At 42.7% G+C, this 20,125-nt stretch overlaps 1 protein-coding gene across 1 annotated transcript in view; it reads right to left on the bottom strand.

The window, feature by feature from the left end:
* Positions 1-20,125, bottom strand: part of LOC117346767 (vitellogenin-A2-like) — an 87,816-nt gene that overhangs the window by 46,145 nt on the left and 21,546 nt on the right. The window contains exons 9-16 of the mRNA XM_033916847.1: positions 19,936-20,095; positions 8,507-8,707; positions 4,849-5,072; positions 2,779-2,876; positions 1,958-2,082; positions 1,633-1,734; positions 1,317-1,433; positions 864-1,050 (exon numbers count right to left, since the gene is read on the bottom strand). Coding sequence (XP_033772738.1) covers positions 864-1,050; positions 1,317-1,433; positions 1,633-1,734; positions 1,958-2,082; positions 2,779-2,876; positions 4,849-5,072; positions 8,507-8,707; positions 19,936-20,095 — 1,214 coding nt within the window. The remainder of the gene's footprint in view (positions 1-863; positions 1,051-1,316; positions 1,434-1,632; positions 1,735-1,957; positions 2,083-2,778; positions 2,877-4,848; positions 5,073-8,506; positions 8,708-19,935; positions 20,096-20,125) is intronic.

Below are 20,125 nucleotides of genomic sequence, written 5' to 3'. Positions count from 1 at the left end.
GTGCGGTGACTTTATGTTGCACAGGGGTAAAACTGTGGAACTCTCTTGTAGGACAGATATGGAAATGTGGTGATAGAGGCACATTTTGGGGTCCTTTTACTAAGGTGCACTAGCTGGTTTAGCGCACGCTAAATATTAGAGCATGCTAAACACTAATGCGTCCATTATATTCTATGGACACGGCACTAAAACAGCTAGCATGCCTTAGTAAAAGGATCCCTTAGGAAACTACTTAAAACACAATTGTTTGTAAATGCCTCTTTTTAGGCATTGATTTTTCCCAATTGCTGATTTTCTGAGGACTTGATTACTTATGTTTATGTGTCTTTTATTTTGTTTTAAAAACTATGTATGTAATATTTTGTAAACCGTTTAGGTTTAGACGGTATAGAAATTTTTAAAATAAATAAAAAATTAAATTTGATATGAGAAATGGTAGGAAAGCTTAACGTTATATAATTGTTGACATACGTAGATTTTTATATGCAGCCAAAGAATGGAGCAACGCATGCATATATGAGGGGGTGCTGAAACGTTCTCAGCCCAACCAACCAACTTTCTAAATTCGGAGCGTTATTTTGCCACTGTGGCTGAAAAGAGTGTTATCTTATTTCGTTAAGTGCCAATTTGCAGTAACGAAATTCTATGTTTTGACACTGTTTCAGATCATTGATTGAGCCACATCCATGTCATTCTCTTCTTGGTTGGGCTGAGGACTTTTCAGCGCCCCCTCATAATCTGGTGCCATAATTTTAAAGACACATATTAATAACTTAAATTGTAGACAGGATCTTATAGGTTACTAATGCAGCATACTCATATTTTTTGTATCCTAATAGTTAGACATTTTAGAAAAAGCTTACCATTGACCGCAGCCTTTGCCACAGTAGCAGAATTCATACATGCCTCATATGGAATCCCAGCAATGGTGGGACAATTATAGCAGACTTTTGCTTGCACTGAGACTAGCAAGTTTTCCTGCAAACCACTGATACATTTGTTCACTATCTTCTTCACCCAACCGTTTCTGTCTGCTGGTTCCGTTAGAGCCTATCAATGGATAAACATAAGAACATAAGAACATAAGCATTGACTCTGCTGGGTCAGACCAGAGATCCATGATGCCCAGCAGTTCACCCACGCGGCGGCCCATCAGGTTCAGGACCTGTATAGTATTTCTCTATCTATACCCTTCTATCCCTTTTTCCTTCAGGAAATTATCCAATCCTTTCCCAATATCGTGCTCTGTCCTATCCCTCCCTCTGGAAGCGTATTCCAGTGAGACTGGAGTAAAGAAGACCGGAATCTATCTTTACCTTTTTTAAGTTTCCAAAGTCTTTGCTGGTAACTTCACCGAAGGCTATCTCCTGATCAAGAACCGACAATGATGCCGAGGCCAGAGTTTCTGTGGAAGACGACTGTTTCAATCCGATCTGTGCAAATGACCACACAAAGAAACTCTTAAGTGTTATAAACACATTTTCAGGATTGATGTTGAAATAATCACTCAGAGACTTCATTATTCAGATTTTTCAGGTACAATCATTCAGATTTTATGTCACCATAATGTTCGAGGTGTTTGTCACTTTGTATGAACTACACAATGTCCAATGAAGAGAAGACAAAACATACGGTTTTTGCAATGCTCGCGATCGTTTTCCTCATGGATTGTTGAGAGACAGGGATGTCATTTTTCCTTATCAGTTCCTCAAATCCTTGAGCTTGAACACTAAACTGCAAAGAATGGATGAGAATTACTCATGGCAGAATGTTTCAGCAGCATATTGGTGTACTGTTATAATATCAGACTGGAGAAATAGCATTTACAATCATGGACTCTAGTCATTTGGCTTTGTATTTACTTATTTATGGATACTTGATTTTGAACTTATCACTGAAGGAACCTCAAGGCAAGCTAGCTACAAAGAAGAGTTATAAATACTAAAAATAAATTTACCTCTCCAACAGTACTTTTCCTTTTATAAAGGGATCCCTGCAGGTTAGTAAGTATAAACACAGGTATCATGGATTCTGGTTTGTTCAGGTGGAAGAAGTTCAGATCTACTGAACCCGCTACCTTGTCTGAAAAAAAAGTAACAAAACATACAGTGAAGGCTTTTTTGCCAGCCTGCCTTCCATAAATTTCTCGTCATATTATCAGTGCAACATACATGAGTCTAGAAAAGAGCATTAAAGTGTGATGCTTTGGCTACTGTTACGAGGGGGTGCTTTCTATGAGGAATATGACATAATTTTCTATTTATTTTGCAATTTTTTTTTTAAAGCCATACTTTGAGTAGTGAGAATGGCACAATCGTGTCAAGTAAAGGAATTGAAGTGTTCCAGAATTTATTTTAAATGCACTCTTATAAGATCCTGGTGGAGTCATTATTAGGCACATGTCCTGGAAAAAGTTCTTTCGGAAAGAGCATTACATTCCTAGGGGAAACCCCCTTCCCCAATTGCATCCATTTTTTCAAAAGGAAGTACGAGGGGGGTGCTGAAAAGTTCTCAGTCCAACCAAGATAAAAATGACTGTGGATATGATTCAATCAATGATCTGAAATCATCTCAAAACACAGAATTTTGTTTCTGCAAATTGGCACTTAATAAAATAAGATAACACTCTTTTCAGGTACGGTGGCAAAATAACACTCAGGAAGTTGGATGGTTGGGCTGAGAACTTTTCAGAACCCCCCCCCTAAACTTCTTAAAAAAAACAAACCCTCACAAATCTAAGCGCTGTAGTCAGCGGGTAAATTCATATCTTTAACTTACCTAAAGAAGCCTCAAAACGATAAGCCTTGCTGCACCAAGAGGGGCAGCGACCTAGTTTTTGGCCCAGGAATTGAAGAGCAACACTGGAAGCAGCAGCCCTGAATCAGATAAACAAAATATAAAGAAGAGGGAAAACTTTATCCCAGGTGAACTCAAGCAAGTGCTTATTTTTTTTTGCCTAATTTATAAAGACACTTGGAGATGCATTTTCGATAGGACATCAATGTCCGACTTTGGACATCTTGAAAAGTACATCCAAGCATCAGGTGGAAAGAATGGCAATTTTTGAAACCGCCAAACATTTATTTTTCTTTTCTTTTTCAGACATGTCTTTCACCCTCAGTGTGTCCATCTATTTTGGTCATTTTCTACCAACGAGACATGCAAATGAAAAATGCACAAAACAAGCTGCCAGCAGAGAAGTGAAGCATCCTAGGAGGCACTGCTGTGAATTTCACAAAAAAGGTGCCAGGTACACATCTCACTAAAACCCCTTTACATTGTATACCGAGCCTTCCAAAATCCCCCCAGACCTATTGGACCCACCTGTCTACCATCCCTATAGCCCTTTTTTAAGGTGTCAGGAGGGATCGGTAGGTAGGGGATCTACATCGGTACCAAGGATATTTTTTGAGGGGTGGGGTTCAAAGGATCAGGACTTTTTTAGGGGGTGGAGGTGACCTCTTGTTCAGCAGCAGGCTTTTTAAAACATGTCGCCCTTCCTGTCGGTGTGCGAAGAAATCACAACTCATACACTGATGGAAAAGGAGACATTGCTTTCCTTTATAGCAGCAAACATACCACTTTCTACCACTGCAGTGCGTGCTGGGTTTTTTTTTTTTTTTCTGACAGTGCATACTTTTTAACATGGCGGTAATTGGCATGCCATTAGTTTACTGCATAGAAGAGCAAAACTTTCATATTAGGTTTGCATTAGAAGCCTTGCGTTTAGCCATTGGTATATGGCTCTAATACACAGCTTCTTGCATCGGTCCCTTGGTAACTGGATTTAAGAATGCCTCAGTAGAAACAAACAATTCTCAACTACAGGGAGAGACTGTAATATCCACACTTATAGAAAATACAGAGAAAAGCTGACTTAGGCAATATATTTGCACTACATTTCAAGAGCTAGAATTTAACCTAGGATAAAAGACAGTGTAGGACAGTGTTCTTCAACATTTTGACACCTATGGACCGACGGAAATAAAATAATTATTTTGTGGACTGGCACCAGTCTGCAGACCAGTAGTTGAAGAACACTGGGCTAAGTCGTGCCCATCTTCACTCAATCTCCGCCCCAGACCCCGCCCCATAATAGTACTAATTGTAACACCATTTTTTCCATTCATTTTTCATGTATATACACAATATAATTGTATTAACAACACATAATGGTTAACCACAAAATTAAAATACACAAAGCACACTGTATGCTTTTTAACATTCATTCCTACCAGAAAACCCATGCAAATGCCGGACCAAAAACTAAAAGTACTAATATTTACAAACAAACCCTAAGATGCAAGAGTCTGCAAGCAGTACAACCCCAGAGGAAAAGAAACAAATGCATTTCTTCCTGAACAGACAAATCAATCACTAAATAAAAAATATAAAAGCATTTCCCCTACCGTTGTTGTCTCTCTCCATCCATGTGCCTTGCCTTCTGGCCTGCCCCTCGGTGTTATCTTTGGGCCGGACCACTGTGCGTCTTTGGGCCGGCTCCCTGAGTGCTGCATTGCACAAAGCTGTGGGCAGCGGCTCCTTGCACACATCCCGCATCTCATCTGGAAGCCTTCCCTCTGACGGTTCAGGCACAGGCCACATATAGGAGCCTTTTCCCACGGCTTTGTACACTGCCGCATTCAGGGAGCTGGCCGTGTTGATCGCACAGTGGACCGATGGCTGAAGGATGCTGTCTTGGGCTCGATGGACATGCCGGCCCTGTGGACCGGCAGAAAATTTCTGCGGACCGGCACTGGTCCATGGACCGGCGGTTGAAGAACACTGGTGTAGGATTTAAAATACTCTGACTACATACAAATAAATGCAGTTGTGATCTAAACTTACAGTTTGGCATTTTCTGGGCTCTTGCTCTTAGCCAAAGAGTTCAGATGGGAATATAAAAAGCAAGCAAGCTCTGGGTTGGAATCTTTGTCTGTTATCACGATGTTGGCTATAGTCATTATCACCGTAACAGAAGGATGGCATTCAAAGATAGCCATGCAGGCTACCTTCCGGACTGTTGAATCATAGCTACGATCCATGAAGATTGACAAGATAATTTCCTGTGCCTGAATGGGATAGAAAAACTGCTATAATATCATAGAATGGTTTGAATTTTATCTTGAACAAAGTTTGCTAGGTTTTGGGCTGTGGGGGAAGAATTGTTTGTGATAATTTGTTTCTGCTTGAATTGTGTCAGCTTTTTTAGAATGGAAAATATGGCTGAAGAGTTCTTTGCTTTTGAAATACATTTTTTAATAATATTTTTTTCTTTTCCTGATTAATTGATTGTTTGTAGTACTGTATTTTGAATGTTCATTCAATTTATTTTTATTTATTTATTTATTAGATTTTCAATCTTAATTACCAAGCATAACTTGTACAGAAAGCAAAATTAGACATATAAATATTCCATCATAGTAAACAATATCGAGAAAACAAAAGTGATTTTGGCTAATTATGCTCAAGTCCTCAAATTAGATCCAAAATGTTATAATCTAGCGAAAAACAAAAGAAAATTCTATTAAGATTTAAGGCTGGCCAAAGCGTTGAGCTAAGGCGTATATTCCATCAAAATAGGGCTCAGGATTGTTCTTTTTCCAAGCGGGATAGGGACAAAAAGGTTGTCAACTGGTTTGGTTCATAAAAGACATATTTGACAACTTGATATAGAACAATACATTTACAGGGGTGCCACAAATAAAAGATGGCACCCAAGGATGTAACCCTAGGCTTCATTAACAAAAATTCTCGACGACACCTCTGTGTCTCTTGTGTCAAATCAGGAAACATTTGTACTTTAAGAACTATAAATTCCTTTTGCCTATTTTTTAAGAAAAATTTTAACAACCATGTTTTATCAATTGAGAGAGCTACTGATACAGAGCCACACAGAGCCATGGTTCCTTCTTCCCTCCAGAGCAGCAGCTTGCAGGGAAGAAGGTAAACTCGGAGCAAAGAACAGAGCTATCCCCATCCCTCCCTCCCTCCCTTTTCTGATAAAAGGTATGGAAAATCTTTCATACGCTGAGAGATTGGAGAAACTGGGATTCTTTTCCCTGGAGAAGAGGAGACTTAGAGGGGATATGATAGAGACTTACAAGATCATGAAGGACATAGAGAGAGTAGAGAGGGACAGATTCTTCAAACTTTCGAAAAATAAAAGAGCAAGAGGGCATTCGGAAAAATTGAAAGGGGACAGATTCAAAACCAATGCTAGGAAGTTCTTCTTTACCCAACACGTGGTGGACACCTGGAATGTGCTTCCAGAGGGCATAATAGGGCAGAGTACGGTACTGGGGTTCAAGAAAGGATTGGACAATTTCCTGCTGGAAAAGGGGATAGAGGGGTATAGATAGAGGATTACTGTACAGGTCCTGGACCTGTTGGGCCGCCACATAAGCGGACTGCTGGGCACAATGGATCTCAGGTCTGACCCAGCGGAGGCATTGCTTATGTTCTTATGTTCACTGCTGTCTCTTTATCAGATATTTCCAACATTTCAGAAACATTTAAAAACTGTTGATTTAATAAAGATTTTTGAACTTGACTTTTTCCAGGAAGATAATATACTGATGAAAATGGAGGCAACATTTCCTTCAAAATATCCAATATTTCTAATAAATATCTTTTAAGCATTTCCCTAGGAGTTACAGACGTAAGCCTAGGGAAATTAATCAATCTTAGATTATTATAACGTGAGCTATTTTCAAGCATTTCCACTTTTCTTCTAAGATTAACATTATCTTTTATCAAGTTCTCAAGCAATTGCTTAAAAGTTATTATGTCCTAGTCATGTTTCTGAAGCAAAAGATCATTGTATTTATTGAGGTTAGATGGAGTGGGATTTGCTCGCCATTTCCGTTCTAAAGACCGTAGTTGGTGCTTAAGGAGAAGAAGTGATGAATTTAACCAGGGGTTTTGTTTTGTTTTTGGAAGAGATATTGCGGATTGAAACAGGGTCAATTTTATTGAGGAGGGAACTGCAAGCCATATCCAAGATCTCTATTTGTTTGTCTGGTCCTTCCAGATTGAAAGTTGGAATGATGATGGAGTTAGTTTTTCTTTAAGATGACCAAAGTCTCTTGAAGAGATAGTTAAAGGTGGTATTGAGCTAGACATGGTCATGGGAAGGAAAGAAGTCAAAATGAAGTAATGGTCAGACCAGGGAACTTGGAGTAGTAGAGGATCAGAAAAGTTGGATTAATGGAACGATGGAATAAAGATCATATCGAGTGTATGACCTTTAGAGTGGATAGGTTCCGAGAAAAAAGGGGTAAAATTGAGATCGGACATGTGGAACAAAAAATCCTGGGTAGAGGAGGAGCTGGCATCTTCCAGATGAATATTGAAATCCCCTAATATTATGGGAAATTGAGATTGGGTGGCAAAGTCAAATATTAAAGAATGAACTTGAGTCAAGCTATTTTGGCTAATAATAATAATAATAATAATAACTTTATTTTTATATACCGCCAGCTATCTTGCGACTTCTAGGCGGTGGGATGTATAGGAAGAGTAGATCTATTACTGGATTAACATTGATTTTAAAGTGAATGGATTCAATAGTCGTAATTACAGGAGGAGTGTCGTTAGTCACTGAGAGGGAGGATTTATAGATAATAGCTAGACCACTTCCCCTTTTCCCGACTAGCTATGCCTAATTTTAGTGTAGGCACTTCAGGCTAGGCGCCTACTTTATTATAGAATCTTTTTTTTTTTTTTTTTAGTTAGGTGCCTAGCTTTCATTTAAGTCCATTTGAAGCCAATTGTGAGGTGCTGAGTGCCAATATCGGCACTGATTAAGTCTATTGATCATATTAATGCCTACCTTTAGGCAGACTTTATAGAAACAGGGTTTTAGGGGTAGAGTCAAGAAAGAGTGCCACAATTTATGCTCTGGGAAGTCACTCATTAACATCCCTGCCCCCCTTTTTACAAAACCGCGTAAGTGATTTTTAGCGCCGGCCGGCATGCTAAATGCTCTTCGCTGCTCTGACGCTTGTCGGAACTCTATGAGTGTCAGAGTAGCACAGAACAATCAGTGCACCGGTGCTAAAACCGGCTTGCACGGTTTTGAAAACGGGATGTGAAGCGCAGATTCTATGACAACTATTTTGTTTGGAACCGCTGTTATAGAATACTAGTGTTAACAGTTTCATAACCATCTTTAGGTGTGAACAGTTAGACCGTGTCATAAGCTGATGTAAGTGTTAATTAGATGCATAACTCCTAGTATTCTGTAACCTATGCACCTAACTCTTAGGCATGCCCCTGACCCGTCCATGCCTTCCTAGTAGTTGTACTTGATAAAATTTGCACGTACAGTTTCTCAAATAGCATCTAAGGACCAATTAAAGCCAATAATTGACTGTTTATTCCAATTAACAGATCAAGCTGTGTGCGCAACTGACCTTATTCTATAAATTGCATGTGCAAATTTGTACGCTAATCATAAATTCACCATGTGAAGACTAATATTGTATGAATGTGTTTATTGTACCTTTTGGTAGCCATGTTTGCAAATTTTCCACTGGCACAACACAGCAGCTATTTGAACTTTGCTGGACCATGAACTAGGTATGAACTTGTGGCAGATCTTAGTGCCTTCTGGCTGCGCTGCATTCCCAAGGGCCTTCAGAGCCAGTAACGCATCATCCTCATTTTTGCTGCGAGCAGCTTCAGCTGCCAGGTTATGGAGAGGCTATGAAAAGGAGAGTATAGCATTATTCTTTAAACCACTTCTCATGGGCATCCCTTGCATAACCACAGGCCATTGAAAACCACTAACTAAAACCTCTTGACTGCAGGAAAACCAGAGACAAGGTTTTGCAACTTTCATTTTAGTCTAATTTTTAAAATTTGATTACTAAAAAGCTGATTTTTCTTCTTTGATGACTATAGCATCAAATTCAATAACCATTATTGCTGGATACCTTAAATAGATGTAGAACCCAATTTTCCATAGTACATAGACATTAGAATTGAGACTTCAAGGTCAGGAAAGGCTGACTGGGAGGATAAGCGACTGCATCATTCAGCTTGCGTGGGTAATAAACTATGCTGTAATCTTTGGCAAACTTTTCAAGAGATGCGTGTTAATCTGATTTCTGCGTAGCTCATGTTCATGGAGGGTAGGGGAGGTTGGGGCTTATGAAGAAGTTTTGTTGGTTGTTATGTGTAAAAGAAAAAAGGGGGAAGGGGGAGATGGAACGTTTGTACCCTCTCATACGTTTTCTTTTTTGTCGTTATCTCCCGTTGCACTTTTCATTTGACGAGTTGATGCTTATTTAATGATTGTCACCTTCTGGTTTAGATCTATTTGATTCTTTGTACACTGCTGCTCTGGTAGTTCATACGATTCATAAATAAACAGAAGAAATGGTGTACTAAGGACTGAGGATGTATTGAACTGGGCCAATCTTGAGAGGAAGAAAGAAGAGACGCTGAATTGGATTTAGATTGATTTGATGATTCCTGCTTTTAACTGAGGGAGAAGCCGATATTAAAAAATCTGCTCACAGGCTCTGATTCTCTAAAGGACACCGATCTTGGCGGTCGCCTAAGAAGCAGCTGTCGATCACGTGTCAATCACGCATCAACGTCCTTTAGAGCAGTGGTTCTCAACCCTGTCCTGGTGGACCCCCAGCCAGTCGGGTTGTCAAAATATCCCTAATGAATATGCATGAGAGAGATTTGCATACATGTCACTTCCATTATATGCAAATCTCTCTCATTCATATTCATTAGGGATATCTTGAAAACCCGACTGGCTGGGGGGCCCCAGGACAGGGTTGAGAACCACTGCTTTAGAGAATCACGTCTTTTTTTTTTTTTCTTACCGACACCTTTAATGTAGGTCAATATTTTCACAGCCTACATTTAAGGTGTCTGTCTCGCGTCTACATCGATGCATAGGGGCACTTACAGACGCCCAAGGCCACTTCCGGTGGAAACCATGCCCACGCCGGCCTTGGGCATTGGTAGGCACCTCCATAGCAGCAAGTCGGACACCTAAATTGTAGGTGTCCTTCACCGCATGGATTTTTTTTTAAAAAAAAACATGTATCCCGATTGGCTAATAAGACAGCGGTAGGATATCTACCGCTGCCTACAATTGGGACGCTGTTTGTAGAATCAGCCCCACAGTGTTTGGAGGGCCATTACTGTACTCTTCTTGAAACAATCTGGGAGTTGTTTTCTCATTACCTGTAGAAGGTGCCAGGTCAAAGGCGTGCGCCGGGACAAAGGCGTGCCCAGACAATTGAGCGCAGCGCACGCCGCCACACCGCTCTAAATTACTGTTTTTAGCGCTCCAACGGGGGGGTTACTTAATAGACATCGCGCTGCGTTGTCGGGGCGTTGTGGGGGTGTGGGGGGTTGTAACCCCCCACATTTTACTGAAAACTTCACTTTTTCCCTGTTTTTAGGGAAAAAGTTAAGTTTACAGTAAAATGTGGAGGGTTACAACCCCCCAAACCCCCCATAACGCCGGCGCGATGTCTATTAAGTAAACTGGGGGGGGTTCCCCAACAAAAACCCCCGTCGGAGCCCCTAAAAACTGTAATTTAGAGCGGCGCGGCGGCGCGCGCTTTTGTCTTTCACGCCGTTGTCTATGAACCCCTGTAGAACTACAAAGCTCATGTGGAGGAGTAGCTAATGGTTGGAGCAGCTGCCTCTGCATCCTGAGGTTGTGAGTTCAATTCCCACTGCAGCTCCTTGTGACCCTGGCCAAGTTACCCAACACCTCATTGCCCCAGATACAATATATGTACCTGTCTTAAATATGTAAACCACCTTGATTATAACCACCCAGAAAAAACAGGATATAAGTCCAATCTCCCTTTTTACTTGCAAGCTGTGTACTAGATTGGAAAGTAAAGTACGTGTTCGCTTTCAATGTGAAAATTACTTAAGGAAATGTACCCATTGAAACACGTAATGTCTTTTGCATTATACTTTTCCAACCCATCAATGTTATCTGCACACAGGGTGGGTGGGCATTTCTCATAGAAACCTATTGTTTTACCTGCTGAAGTAGCTTTGAAAAATTTAATTGCACTTTTGAAGCACACTGGCTATTCAGCACAGTCATTTAGACTCAGCTCTGGAGAAGCCTTGAGTCAAGATACCGTATTTGCCGGCGTATAAGACGACTGGGCGTATAAGACGACCCCCCAACTTTTACAGTTAAAATATAGAGTTTGTTATATACTCGCCATATAAGACTACCCCTTCTTCCGCACACCTTCTGCACAACAAATAAAACTTAAAAGAACATCAGAATTTATTTCAACAATTTTAATTAATTCACTAAAGCTGAATAGAACAATAAACCCATGGGAGCTGCCATGCTATTTGTTTTCTAAACTGTTAACCAAACTGAAACTGTCAATGATAGAAGGAAGATAACACATAGAGGGAGAGAGCAAGTGCCGGGCAAGTCCCTAGCAAGTTTGCTGGCATGACAGTTTCCCTTTAAAAGCCTTCAAAAGCCTCCTGTTCGCCCCCGCAACTTCCTTAAGGGCTAGACTCCACACACAGCCGCATGTGCGAGAGACGTAGTCAAGAGAAAAGGGGTGGGGCCAGAGCGCCGCTGCTTCCCGCTGCGCAGGATGAAGGAGCTGGCACCCTTGTCACACTGATGTCCCGCCATGGCCCCGCTGATGTCCCGGCAGGTTTACTAGTACCGTAAGCACCGTAAGGAGGTAAGGAAGGAGATGTTAGGGCATGTAAAGTAAGGGCATGTAAACCAGTGTTCTTCAACCTTTTTACACCCGTGGATCGGCAGAAATAAAAGAATTATTTTGTGGACCGGCAAACTACTAAGACCGAAATTTTAAAAAACACATTTTCGCCCCATCTCCGCAAGCTCGGTCCCCACAAACCATCTGATCCCATCTGCACAAGCCTCAGTTATGATTTTATATTGAACGTATTTTATTAAAGTATAAAAAGAAACAATATTCTGTACAATTGTCATTTTATAAATATAAATATTCAGAACAAGGACCAACAAAACCCCTGTCTCCCCTCCCCTTCACATATATCCCCTCTACTATCAAGAAAACTGAACAAGCCAAATTATTACAGAATGCTACACAGAAATATCATGCTAACAGAATACTGCAGTCACACATGACAGGAATAGTGTTAGGCTTTGCAGTCCACAGTTATGTCTCTAGCAGGATATATATTTCAAATCTGATATATTGTAATGACAAAATAGAAATAAAATGATTTTTTTCTACCTTTTGTGGTCTCTGCTTTCATCTTCTTTCCACTCTTCCTTCCAGCATCTGCCCCTTCCATCCACTGTCTGGCCTCTCCCCCTTCCATATGTATCTGACTTCTTTCTATGCCCCTCTCCCCTTTCCATCCAGCCTGTGCCTCCTCTCTCCTTTTTACATCATTCATTCCAGCTTCACTGCTTTCTTCATTTTTATCTCTCCTACACCAGATCTAGCATCTTTATCCCTCTCTCATTTCTCTGCTGACCCCATTTCCAGCATCAATCTCTCTCTACTTTCTCATTCCTGTCTCTCCCCTTTCCCTCCTCTAATCTCCCTGCCAGCTGTTTCCTTCCTTTTTACCTTCTCCCTTCCCTCCTCCCCCCTATCCAACAGTAGCTCTCTTCCCAACTCTTTCCCTCTTCCCCTCCCAGCAGCATCTCTCTTTCTACCTCTCTCCAGGTGCAGTAGCAGCTCTTCCTTTATCCATCAGCTTCCCAGCCTCCAACAGTGGCTTCCTCTCCTTCCAGCAGCTCTCAGTACTTGCCTGCAGCAGTGATTTCCTTAGGCAGCCTTGGGTCCGTTGCCGCCTCTGAGGAAAGGGGAAGTTGCCAAAGTGAATCACTGCCCTGGTAAGTACAGAGCTGCTAGGAGAGGAGACAGCCACTGTTGAAGGCTCCCCATGATCTTACTCCTGCTGTGCCCTGCACATTCGCGACCCCCCCCCCCAAGCCGGCAAAAACAGCTTTGCACCGCAGGCCCAGCCGCCCAAGACGAGTTGGAGGCCCCTACCCGCCGCATCCTGCACGTGGGCAGACTCAGCACAAACGCTGCTGATGGCCCCAATCGACACGCTGACCTCCCCGCGCACGCTGACCATCTTCTCTCTGCCTGCACTTTCCCCGCGGCCCTCTTCGGCGACTCAGCAGGGGCAGCGATCAAGACAGGCTGCAAACGTCGGGACCTTCCCTCTCTGAGTCCCGCCTATTTTGTTTCAACTTCCTGTTTCCGCATAGGCGAGACTCACAGAGGGAATGACCGCCTGTCTTGATCGCCCGAGGCTGGGAGGAACAGAAGATTTCTGCAAACACCATTGGGGCAGAAAATTTAACGGGTCCATCTCGCCGGTCCTGTGCGGACCGGCAGGAATTTTCTGCGGACCGGCACCGGTCCGTGGACCGGCGGTTGAAGAACTGTGATGTAAACAGTACCCGGCGTATAAGACGACCCCCGACTTTGGGGAGGATTTTAAGGTACTGAAAAGTCGTCTTATACGCCGGCAAATACGGTAGTTATTCTGAAATGTGGAAACAAGTAAACCAAGAAGACTTTTCTCAATAGTTAGATACTAGCCTCTGTCTGATATTTATCTGTGACTCTGATCTCACAGAGATAGGAGAGACTGAGGCTTTCTCGGTTCTCACAGTGTTGTGCATGGCACATGCTGCAAAGCCCCTCTCCCCCCCCCCCCTGAAAATAATTTCACTTACAGCCATAACCTCTGAGGGACATCGATGTATACAGCAATAGCTGCGGACATAAGATGCATAAGATAGCGTGCTAAGCATTCGTAGAAGATGATTTTTCATAATCCATTCACTGGTTACAAATTTCTGTGGGAATATGAAAATCACCAGTTAAAATAGGAATTGTTTCAAAGCCTGGAATACATAATTCTACTGACACAACAGGAAAATAATGATAGCCGGCTCAAGCCTTTGTAAAATGTCTTCATGATATCTGAAGCCATTTACCATCACTAAAAGCGATGGATTTAGATATTTTGCAGGGCACTAGTTCAGGATAATGGATGAAGAAATCTATTTCAATCAAAGATAGGACGAGTGATAAAATCTAAAAGCCAATATTAGCAAGAACCAAAGATTTCAGAATTTCACTCCAAACTAGTTCTATGGCTCAATTGGTTTTGAAAATATTAGAGCATTTCTTATTGCACTACAGGATTTGTGACTGTAATAATTATCCATGGTGTAATCACCAAGTGCTCCTTTTACAAAGCCACGGTAGCGCTTCTCCCGTGGCAAATGCACTGAAGCCCATAGGAAGAGAATGGGTTTTGGAAGGGTTACCATACAGCTCTAGAAAAAGGAGGACAGTTTGAGACATCCGGGTTTCACTTCAAAATGGAAGTAAAACCCAGATGTCTCAATCCATCCTCCTTACTTCCCTTGCTTTCAATGGAAGTAAAACCCAGATGTCTCAATCCATCCTCCTTACTTCCCTTGCTTTCAATGGAAGTAAAACCCAGATGTCTCAATCCATCCTCCTTACTTCCCTTGCTTTCAATGGAAGTAAAACCCAGATGTCTCAATCCATCCTCCTTACTTCCCTTGCTTTCAATGGAAGTAAAACCCAGATGTCTCAATCCATCCTCCTTACTTCCCTTGCTTTCAATGGAAGTAAAACCCAGATGTCTCAATCCATCCTCCTTACTTCCCTTGCTTTCAATGGAAGTAAAACCCAGATGTCTCAATCCATCCTCCTTACTTCCCTTGCTTTCAATGGAAGTAAAACCCAGATGTCTCAATCCATCCTCCTTACTTCCCTTGCTTTCAATGGAAGTAAAACCCAGATGTCTCAATCCATCCTCCTTACTTCCCTTGCTTTCAATGGAAGTAAAACCCAGATGTCTCAATCTATCTTCCTTACTTCCCTTGCTTTCAATGGAAGTAAAACCCAGATGTCTCAATCTATCCTCCTTACTTCCCTTGCTTTCAATGGAAGTAAAACCCAGATGTCTCAATCCATCCTCCTTACTTCCCTTGCTTTCAATGGAAGTAAAACCCAGATGTCTCAATCCATCCTCCTTACTTCCCTTGCTTTCAATGGAAGTAAAACCCAGATGTCTCAATCCATCCTCCTTACTTCCCTTGCTTTCAATGGAAGTAAAACCCAGATGTCTCAATCCATCCTCCTTACTTCCCTTGCTTTCAATGGAAGTAAAACCCAGATGTCTCAATCCATCCTCCTTACTTCCCTTGCTTTCAATGGAAGTAAAACCCAGATGTCTCAATCCATCCTCCTTACTTCCCTTGCTTTCAATGGAAGTAAAACCCAGATGTCTCAATCCATCCTCCTTACTTCCCTTGCTTTCAATGGAAGTAAAACCCAGATGTCTCAATCCATCCTCCTTACTTCCCTTGCTTTCAATGGAAGTAAAACCCAGATGTCTCAATCCATCCTCCTTACTTCCCTTGCTTTCAATGGAAGTAAAACCCAGATGTCTCAATCCATCCTCCTTACTTCCCTTGCTTTCAATGGAAGTAAAACCCAGATGTCTCAATCCATCCTCCTTACTTCCCTTGCTTTCAATGGAAGTAAAACCCAGATGTCTCAATCCATCCTCCTTACTTCCCTTGCTTTCAATGGAAGTAAAACCCAGATGTCTCAATCCATCCTCCTTACTTCCCTTGCTTTCAATGGAAGTAAAACCCAGATGTCTCAATCCATCCTCCTTACTTCCCTTGCTTTCAATGGAAGTAAAACCCAGATGTCTCAATCCATCCTCCTTACTTCCCTTGCTTTCAATGGAAGTAAAACCCAGATGTCTCAATCCATCCTCCTTACTTCCCTTGCTTTCAATGGAAGTAAAACCCAGATGTCTCAATCCATCCTCCTTACTTCCCTTGCTTTCAATGGAAGTAAAACCCAGATGTCTCAATCCATCCTCCTTACTTCCCTTGCTTTCAATGGAAGTAAAACCCAGATGTCTCAATCCATCCTCCTTACTTCCCTTGCTTTCAATGGAAGTAAAACCCAGATGTCTCAATCCATCCTCCTTACTTCCCTTGCTTTCAATGGAAGTAAAACCCAGATGTCTCAATCCATCCTCCTTACTTCCCTTGCTTTCAATGGAAGTAAAACCCAGATGTCTCAATCCATCCTCCTTACTTCCCTTGCTTTCAATGGAAGTAAAACCCAGATGTCTCAATCCATCCTCCTTACTTCCCTTGCTTTCAATGGAAGTAAAACCCAGATGTCTCAATCCATCCTCCTTACTTCCCTTGCTTTCAATGGAAGTAAAACCCAGATGTCTCAATCCATCCTCCTTACTTCCCTTGCTTTCAATGGAAGTAAAACCCAGATGTCTCAATCCATCCTCCTTACTTCCCTTGCTTTCAATGGAAGTAAAACCCAGATGTCTCAATCCATCCTCCTTACTTCCCTTGCTTTCAATGGAAGTAAAACCCAGATGTCTCAATCCATCCTCCTTACTTCCCTTGCTTTCAATGGAAGTAAAACCCAGATGTCTCAATCTATCCTCCTTACTTCCCTTGCTTTCAATGGATAAGATCATAAGAACATAAGAATGGCCTTACTGGGTCAGACCAATGGTCCATCAAGCCCAGTAGCCCATTCTCACGGTGGCCAATCCAGGTCACTAAAACCGGCCAAAACCCAAGGTGTAGCAATATTCCATGCTACCAATACAGGGCAAACAGTGGCTTCCCCCATGTCAAACCCGGATGTCTCAATCCATCCTCCTTACTTCCATTGCTTCATTAGGCGTTCAACACAGGTGCCACCAAATTAGGCAAGAGAAAAGCTATGTCTAGGATGCCTAGCGATGCCTAAGTTTGCTTAGGTGCTGCCAGGTGTGATTCTATCTATGGCGCTTAGTGGTTGATTGACAACTGCACTGAGTGGCACCTATGATGTAGGTGCCATTTATAGAATCTGGTCCTTACTGCCTTCTATTTAGGAGATGCTAAAGGCTCTTGCATTAACCTGTTAGCAGGTGCAAATATGAAGGTACTAGCTGGTTAGCACTTCTGCACCCCTTCCCAAAAATAATTCCCCCCCAAAAATAAATAGCGTGTGCACATACAGGGAAATTACCACAGGACCCATTCACGCTTCCTGGATTAAGCCTTTTTTCAGCATGCTAAGCCCACTTTAGGGTTTAGCGCATCTTAGTAAAAAGACCCCTTTATTAGCATCTGCTTTTGCATTTTCCAGATATTCTGTGCTTTAATGAGATTTTTCAAAGAGGGCAATATATAGGTTGCAGAAGCATTTTGACATTGAAAGTCATATAGTCCAGGCATGTTCAGTCGTGTGCATGGTAAGTAGTTAGGTCCATTTTATTATGGTGACTCTTCCTGCTCCTGTCAAACAGGGTATGCTGTGCAGGCAGCTTCTCATAGGAGAATCCAGTTTAACAGCACTTCTCAACAGAGGCATACCTAGCCAATCAGGTTTTTCAGGATTACCACAATGAATATGTAGGAGATAGATTTGCATGCAACAGGTATCCAGTGTATGCAGCTTATCTCATATGCGAGGAGATGCTGAAAGGTTCTCAGCCCGACCAGCCAACTTCCTAAATTCTGAGCGTTACTTTGCCACTGTAGCTGAAAAGAGTTTTATCTTAATTTTGTCAAGTGCCAATATGCAGAAACAAAATTCTATGTTTTTGACATTGTTTCAGATCATTGATTGAACCATATCCATGTCATTCTTTTTTTGGTTGGGCTGAGAACTTTTCAGCACCCCCTCAAATATTCATCTGGTAATACTTAAAAATTGACTACCGTATTTTCACATAGATAACGCGCACCTGTGTAAAACGCGCACATGGGTATAGCGCGCAAAAAACACATATTTATGTACATAAATTTTTATATACCGCGCACACCCGTATACCGCGCATGCTGCCCGACTCTCCTTTCGCCCGCCCCGACTCTCCTCTGGAGACCCTGACTCTGTTTTCGCCCGCCCCGACTCTCCTTTCCTCCTTGAAGTCCTGTCCCTACCCTGAAAGCCTGATGCCCCCCCCCCGACGTCTGATTCACCCCCCCGCAGGACCGCTCGCACCCCCACCCCGAAGGACCGCTCACACGCACCCGCACCCCCACCCTGAAGGACCGCTCGCACCCCCACCCCGAAGGACCGCTCGCACCCCCACCCCGAAGGACCGCTCGCACCCCCACAGCCTCCCCCCTCCCCCATGGAGAAGCTGTCTACCTTGTTTCCGGATGCCAGCGAGCCCAGCTGTTTCCTCTGCCGGCGGTCCTGCCCCTTCTCTGAGCCCTGCTGTACTGCTTTTTCTTCCGGCGGTCCCACCCTTTCTCTGACATCAGAGAAAGGGCGGGACCGCCTGAAGAGGAAGCAGCGCAGCACAGGGCTCTGAGAAGGGGCAGGACCGCCTGCAGAGGAAGCAGCTGGGCTGGCATCCGGAAACAAGGTAGACAGCTTCTCCATGGGGGAGGGGGGGAGGCTGTGGGGGTGCGAGCGGTCCTTCAGGTGGGGGTGCGAGCGGTCCTTCGGGGTGGGAGTGCGAGCACTCCTTCCGGGTGATGAATTGGGCGTCGGGGGGGGGGGGGGAAACTATGTAAAAAAATTTTTGTACAACGCGCTCATGCGTATAACGCGCAAGGGTATGCGCGGTTTGTAAAAACCACGTATAACGCACACGTTATATGCGAGAAAATACGGTAAATACCTCCAGGAGTCATTTGAGAAATGCTGATGTCAAAGGTCAGAAATAGTTAAGCAAGCGGGGGACTCATTATGAGGCCAATGGAGTGTATGATACAGTAGAGCTACAGCCTCAGCACCCATTCTGCTCCTTGTGACCCCAGAGCAAGTCACTTAATCCCCCATTGCCCCAAGTACATTAGATAGAATATGAGCACACCAGGACAAATAGGGAAAATATTTGAGTACCTAAATGTATAGATAGAGGGTTACTGCACAGGTCCTGGACCTGCTTGAGCCGCCGCGTGAGCGGACTGTTGGGCGCGATGGATCTCAGGTCTGACCCAGCGGAGGCATTGCTTATGTTCTTATGTTCTTACCACTTAGGCTATAAGTGATATATAAATACTGAAATAAATAACCCATGTGATTACCTGTGGGTTTTCAACTTTCTCACATACAAATTTGCTACCTACACAAATGAGCTGGGTAGCAAGGTTATTTTGTTTCCAAAAACAGATGCCCAAAGATATTTTCATTTCCCAGTTTTCACATAATTCATAAAAAGCTGCTTTGTATGATATGTGGGGCCGCTGAAAAGTTCTCAGCCCAGTCAAGAAGAGAATGATGTGGAGCCACGAAACTTACAAGTCATTCCATACTTTTCTTTTCAGTGACATGAATAACTTGTAAATTTCATGGCTCCCCATGGTTGGGCTGAGAACTTTTCAGTGGCCCTTCGTATTGTGATGTCATAATGCCTCATTCCACCAGTGCCTAAGAGCCAGCCTCATCAATGATGTCACAATGGCTTGGTTTCCCTATACTTGTGCCCATTTGCTAGATTCATTGAAATGAAGTGTCAAGAAAAGAGAGGAATAACTTGTAATTTTTATGGCTCCACATCATTCTCTTCTTGGTTGGGCTGAGAACTTTTCAGCCACCCCTCATACAGAGGACAATACTGCACATGAACAATTTTACTTTTGTGAAGCAACATGTCTGTGAAAACCTCCTCAAATGGGACTTCCTACAAAAAGAAATGCACAAATCTCCCCCCCCCCCCCAATTCTATACTCTTGTCCAAGGATGCCTTTGCTTGTATTGACATGTTACTTAAACAATATGACATCTTGGTTATCATATATGACTGAATGACTTCAATGACAAGGTTGCTCGGGCTCTGGGGAGTGTGTGGGAATGGGCTGATGGATGGAAAGAAATAAAAAACCAAAAAACAGATAAACCTTTGCAAACCTACCTTAACTATCTGAACTGCAGACAGATCGGCCTTTGCTGCCCTTAAGCCTACGATACCAATGATAGATTCTGATTTGGTGAAGTCTTCAGTAACCTTCTCCGTGATAAATTGAACGGAAGGGTGGGACCCAGCTGCAATGATCCCACTTAACAGCAAACTCCTGTAATCAGAAAATAGAGTTCTTTAAATC

The sequence above is a fragment of the Geotrypetes seraphini genome, chromosome 12 (genome assembly GCF_902459505.1).
Source record: "Geotrypetes seraphini chromosome 12, aGeoSer1.1, whole genome shotgun sequence".
Taxonomy (NCBI): Eukaryota; Metazoa; Chordata; class Amphibia; order Gymnophiona; family Dermophiidae; genus Geotrypetes; species Geotrypetes seraphini.
The sequence above is the reverse complement of the archived record's forward strand: the minus strand, read 5'-3'. Positions and strand labels throughout refer to the sequence as shown.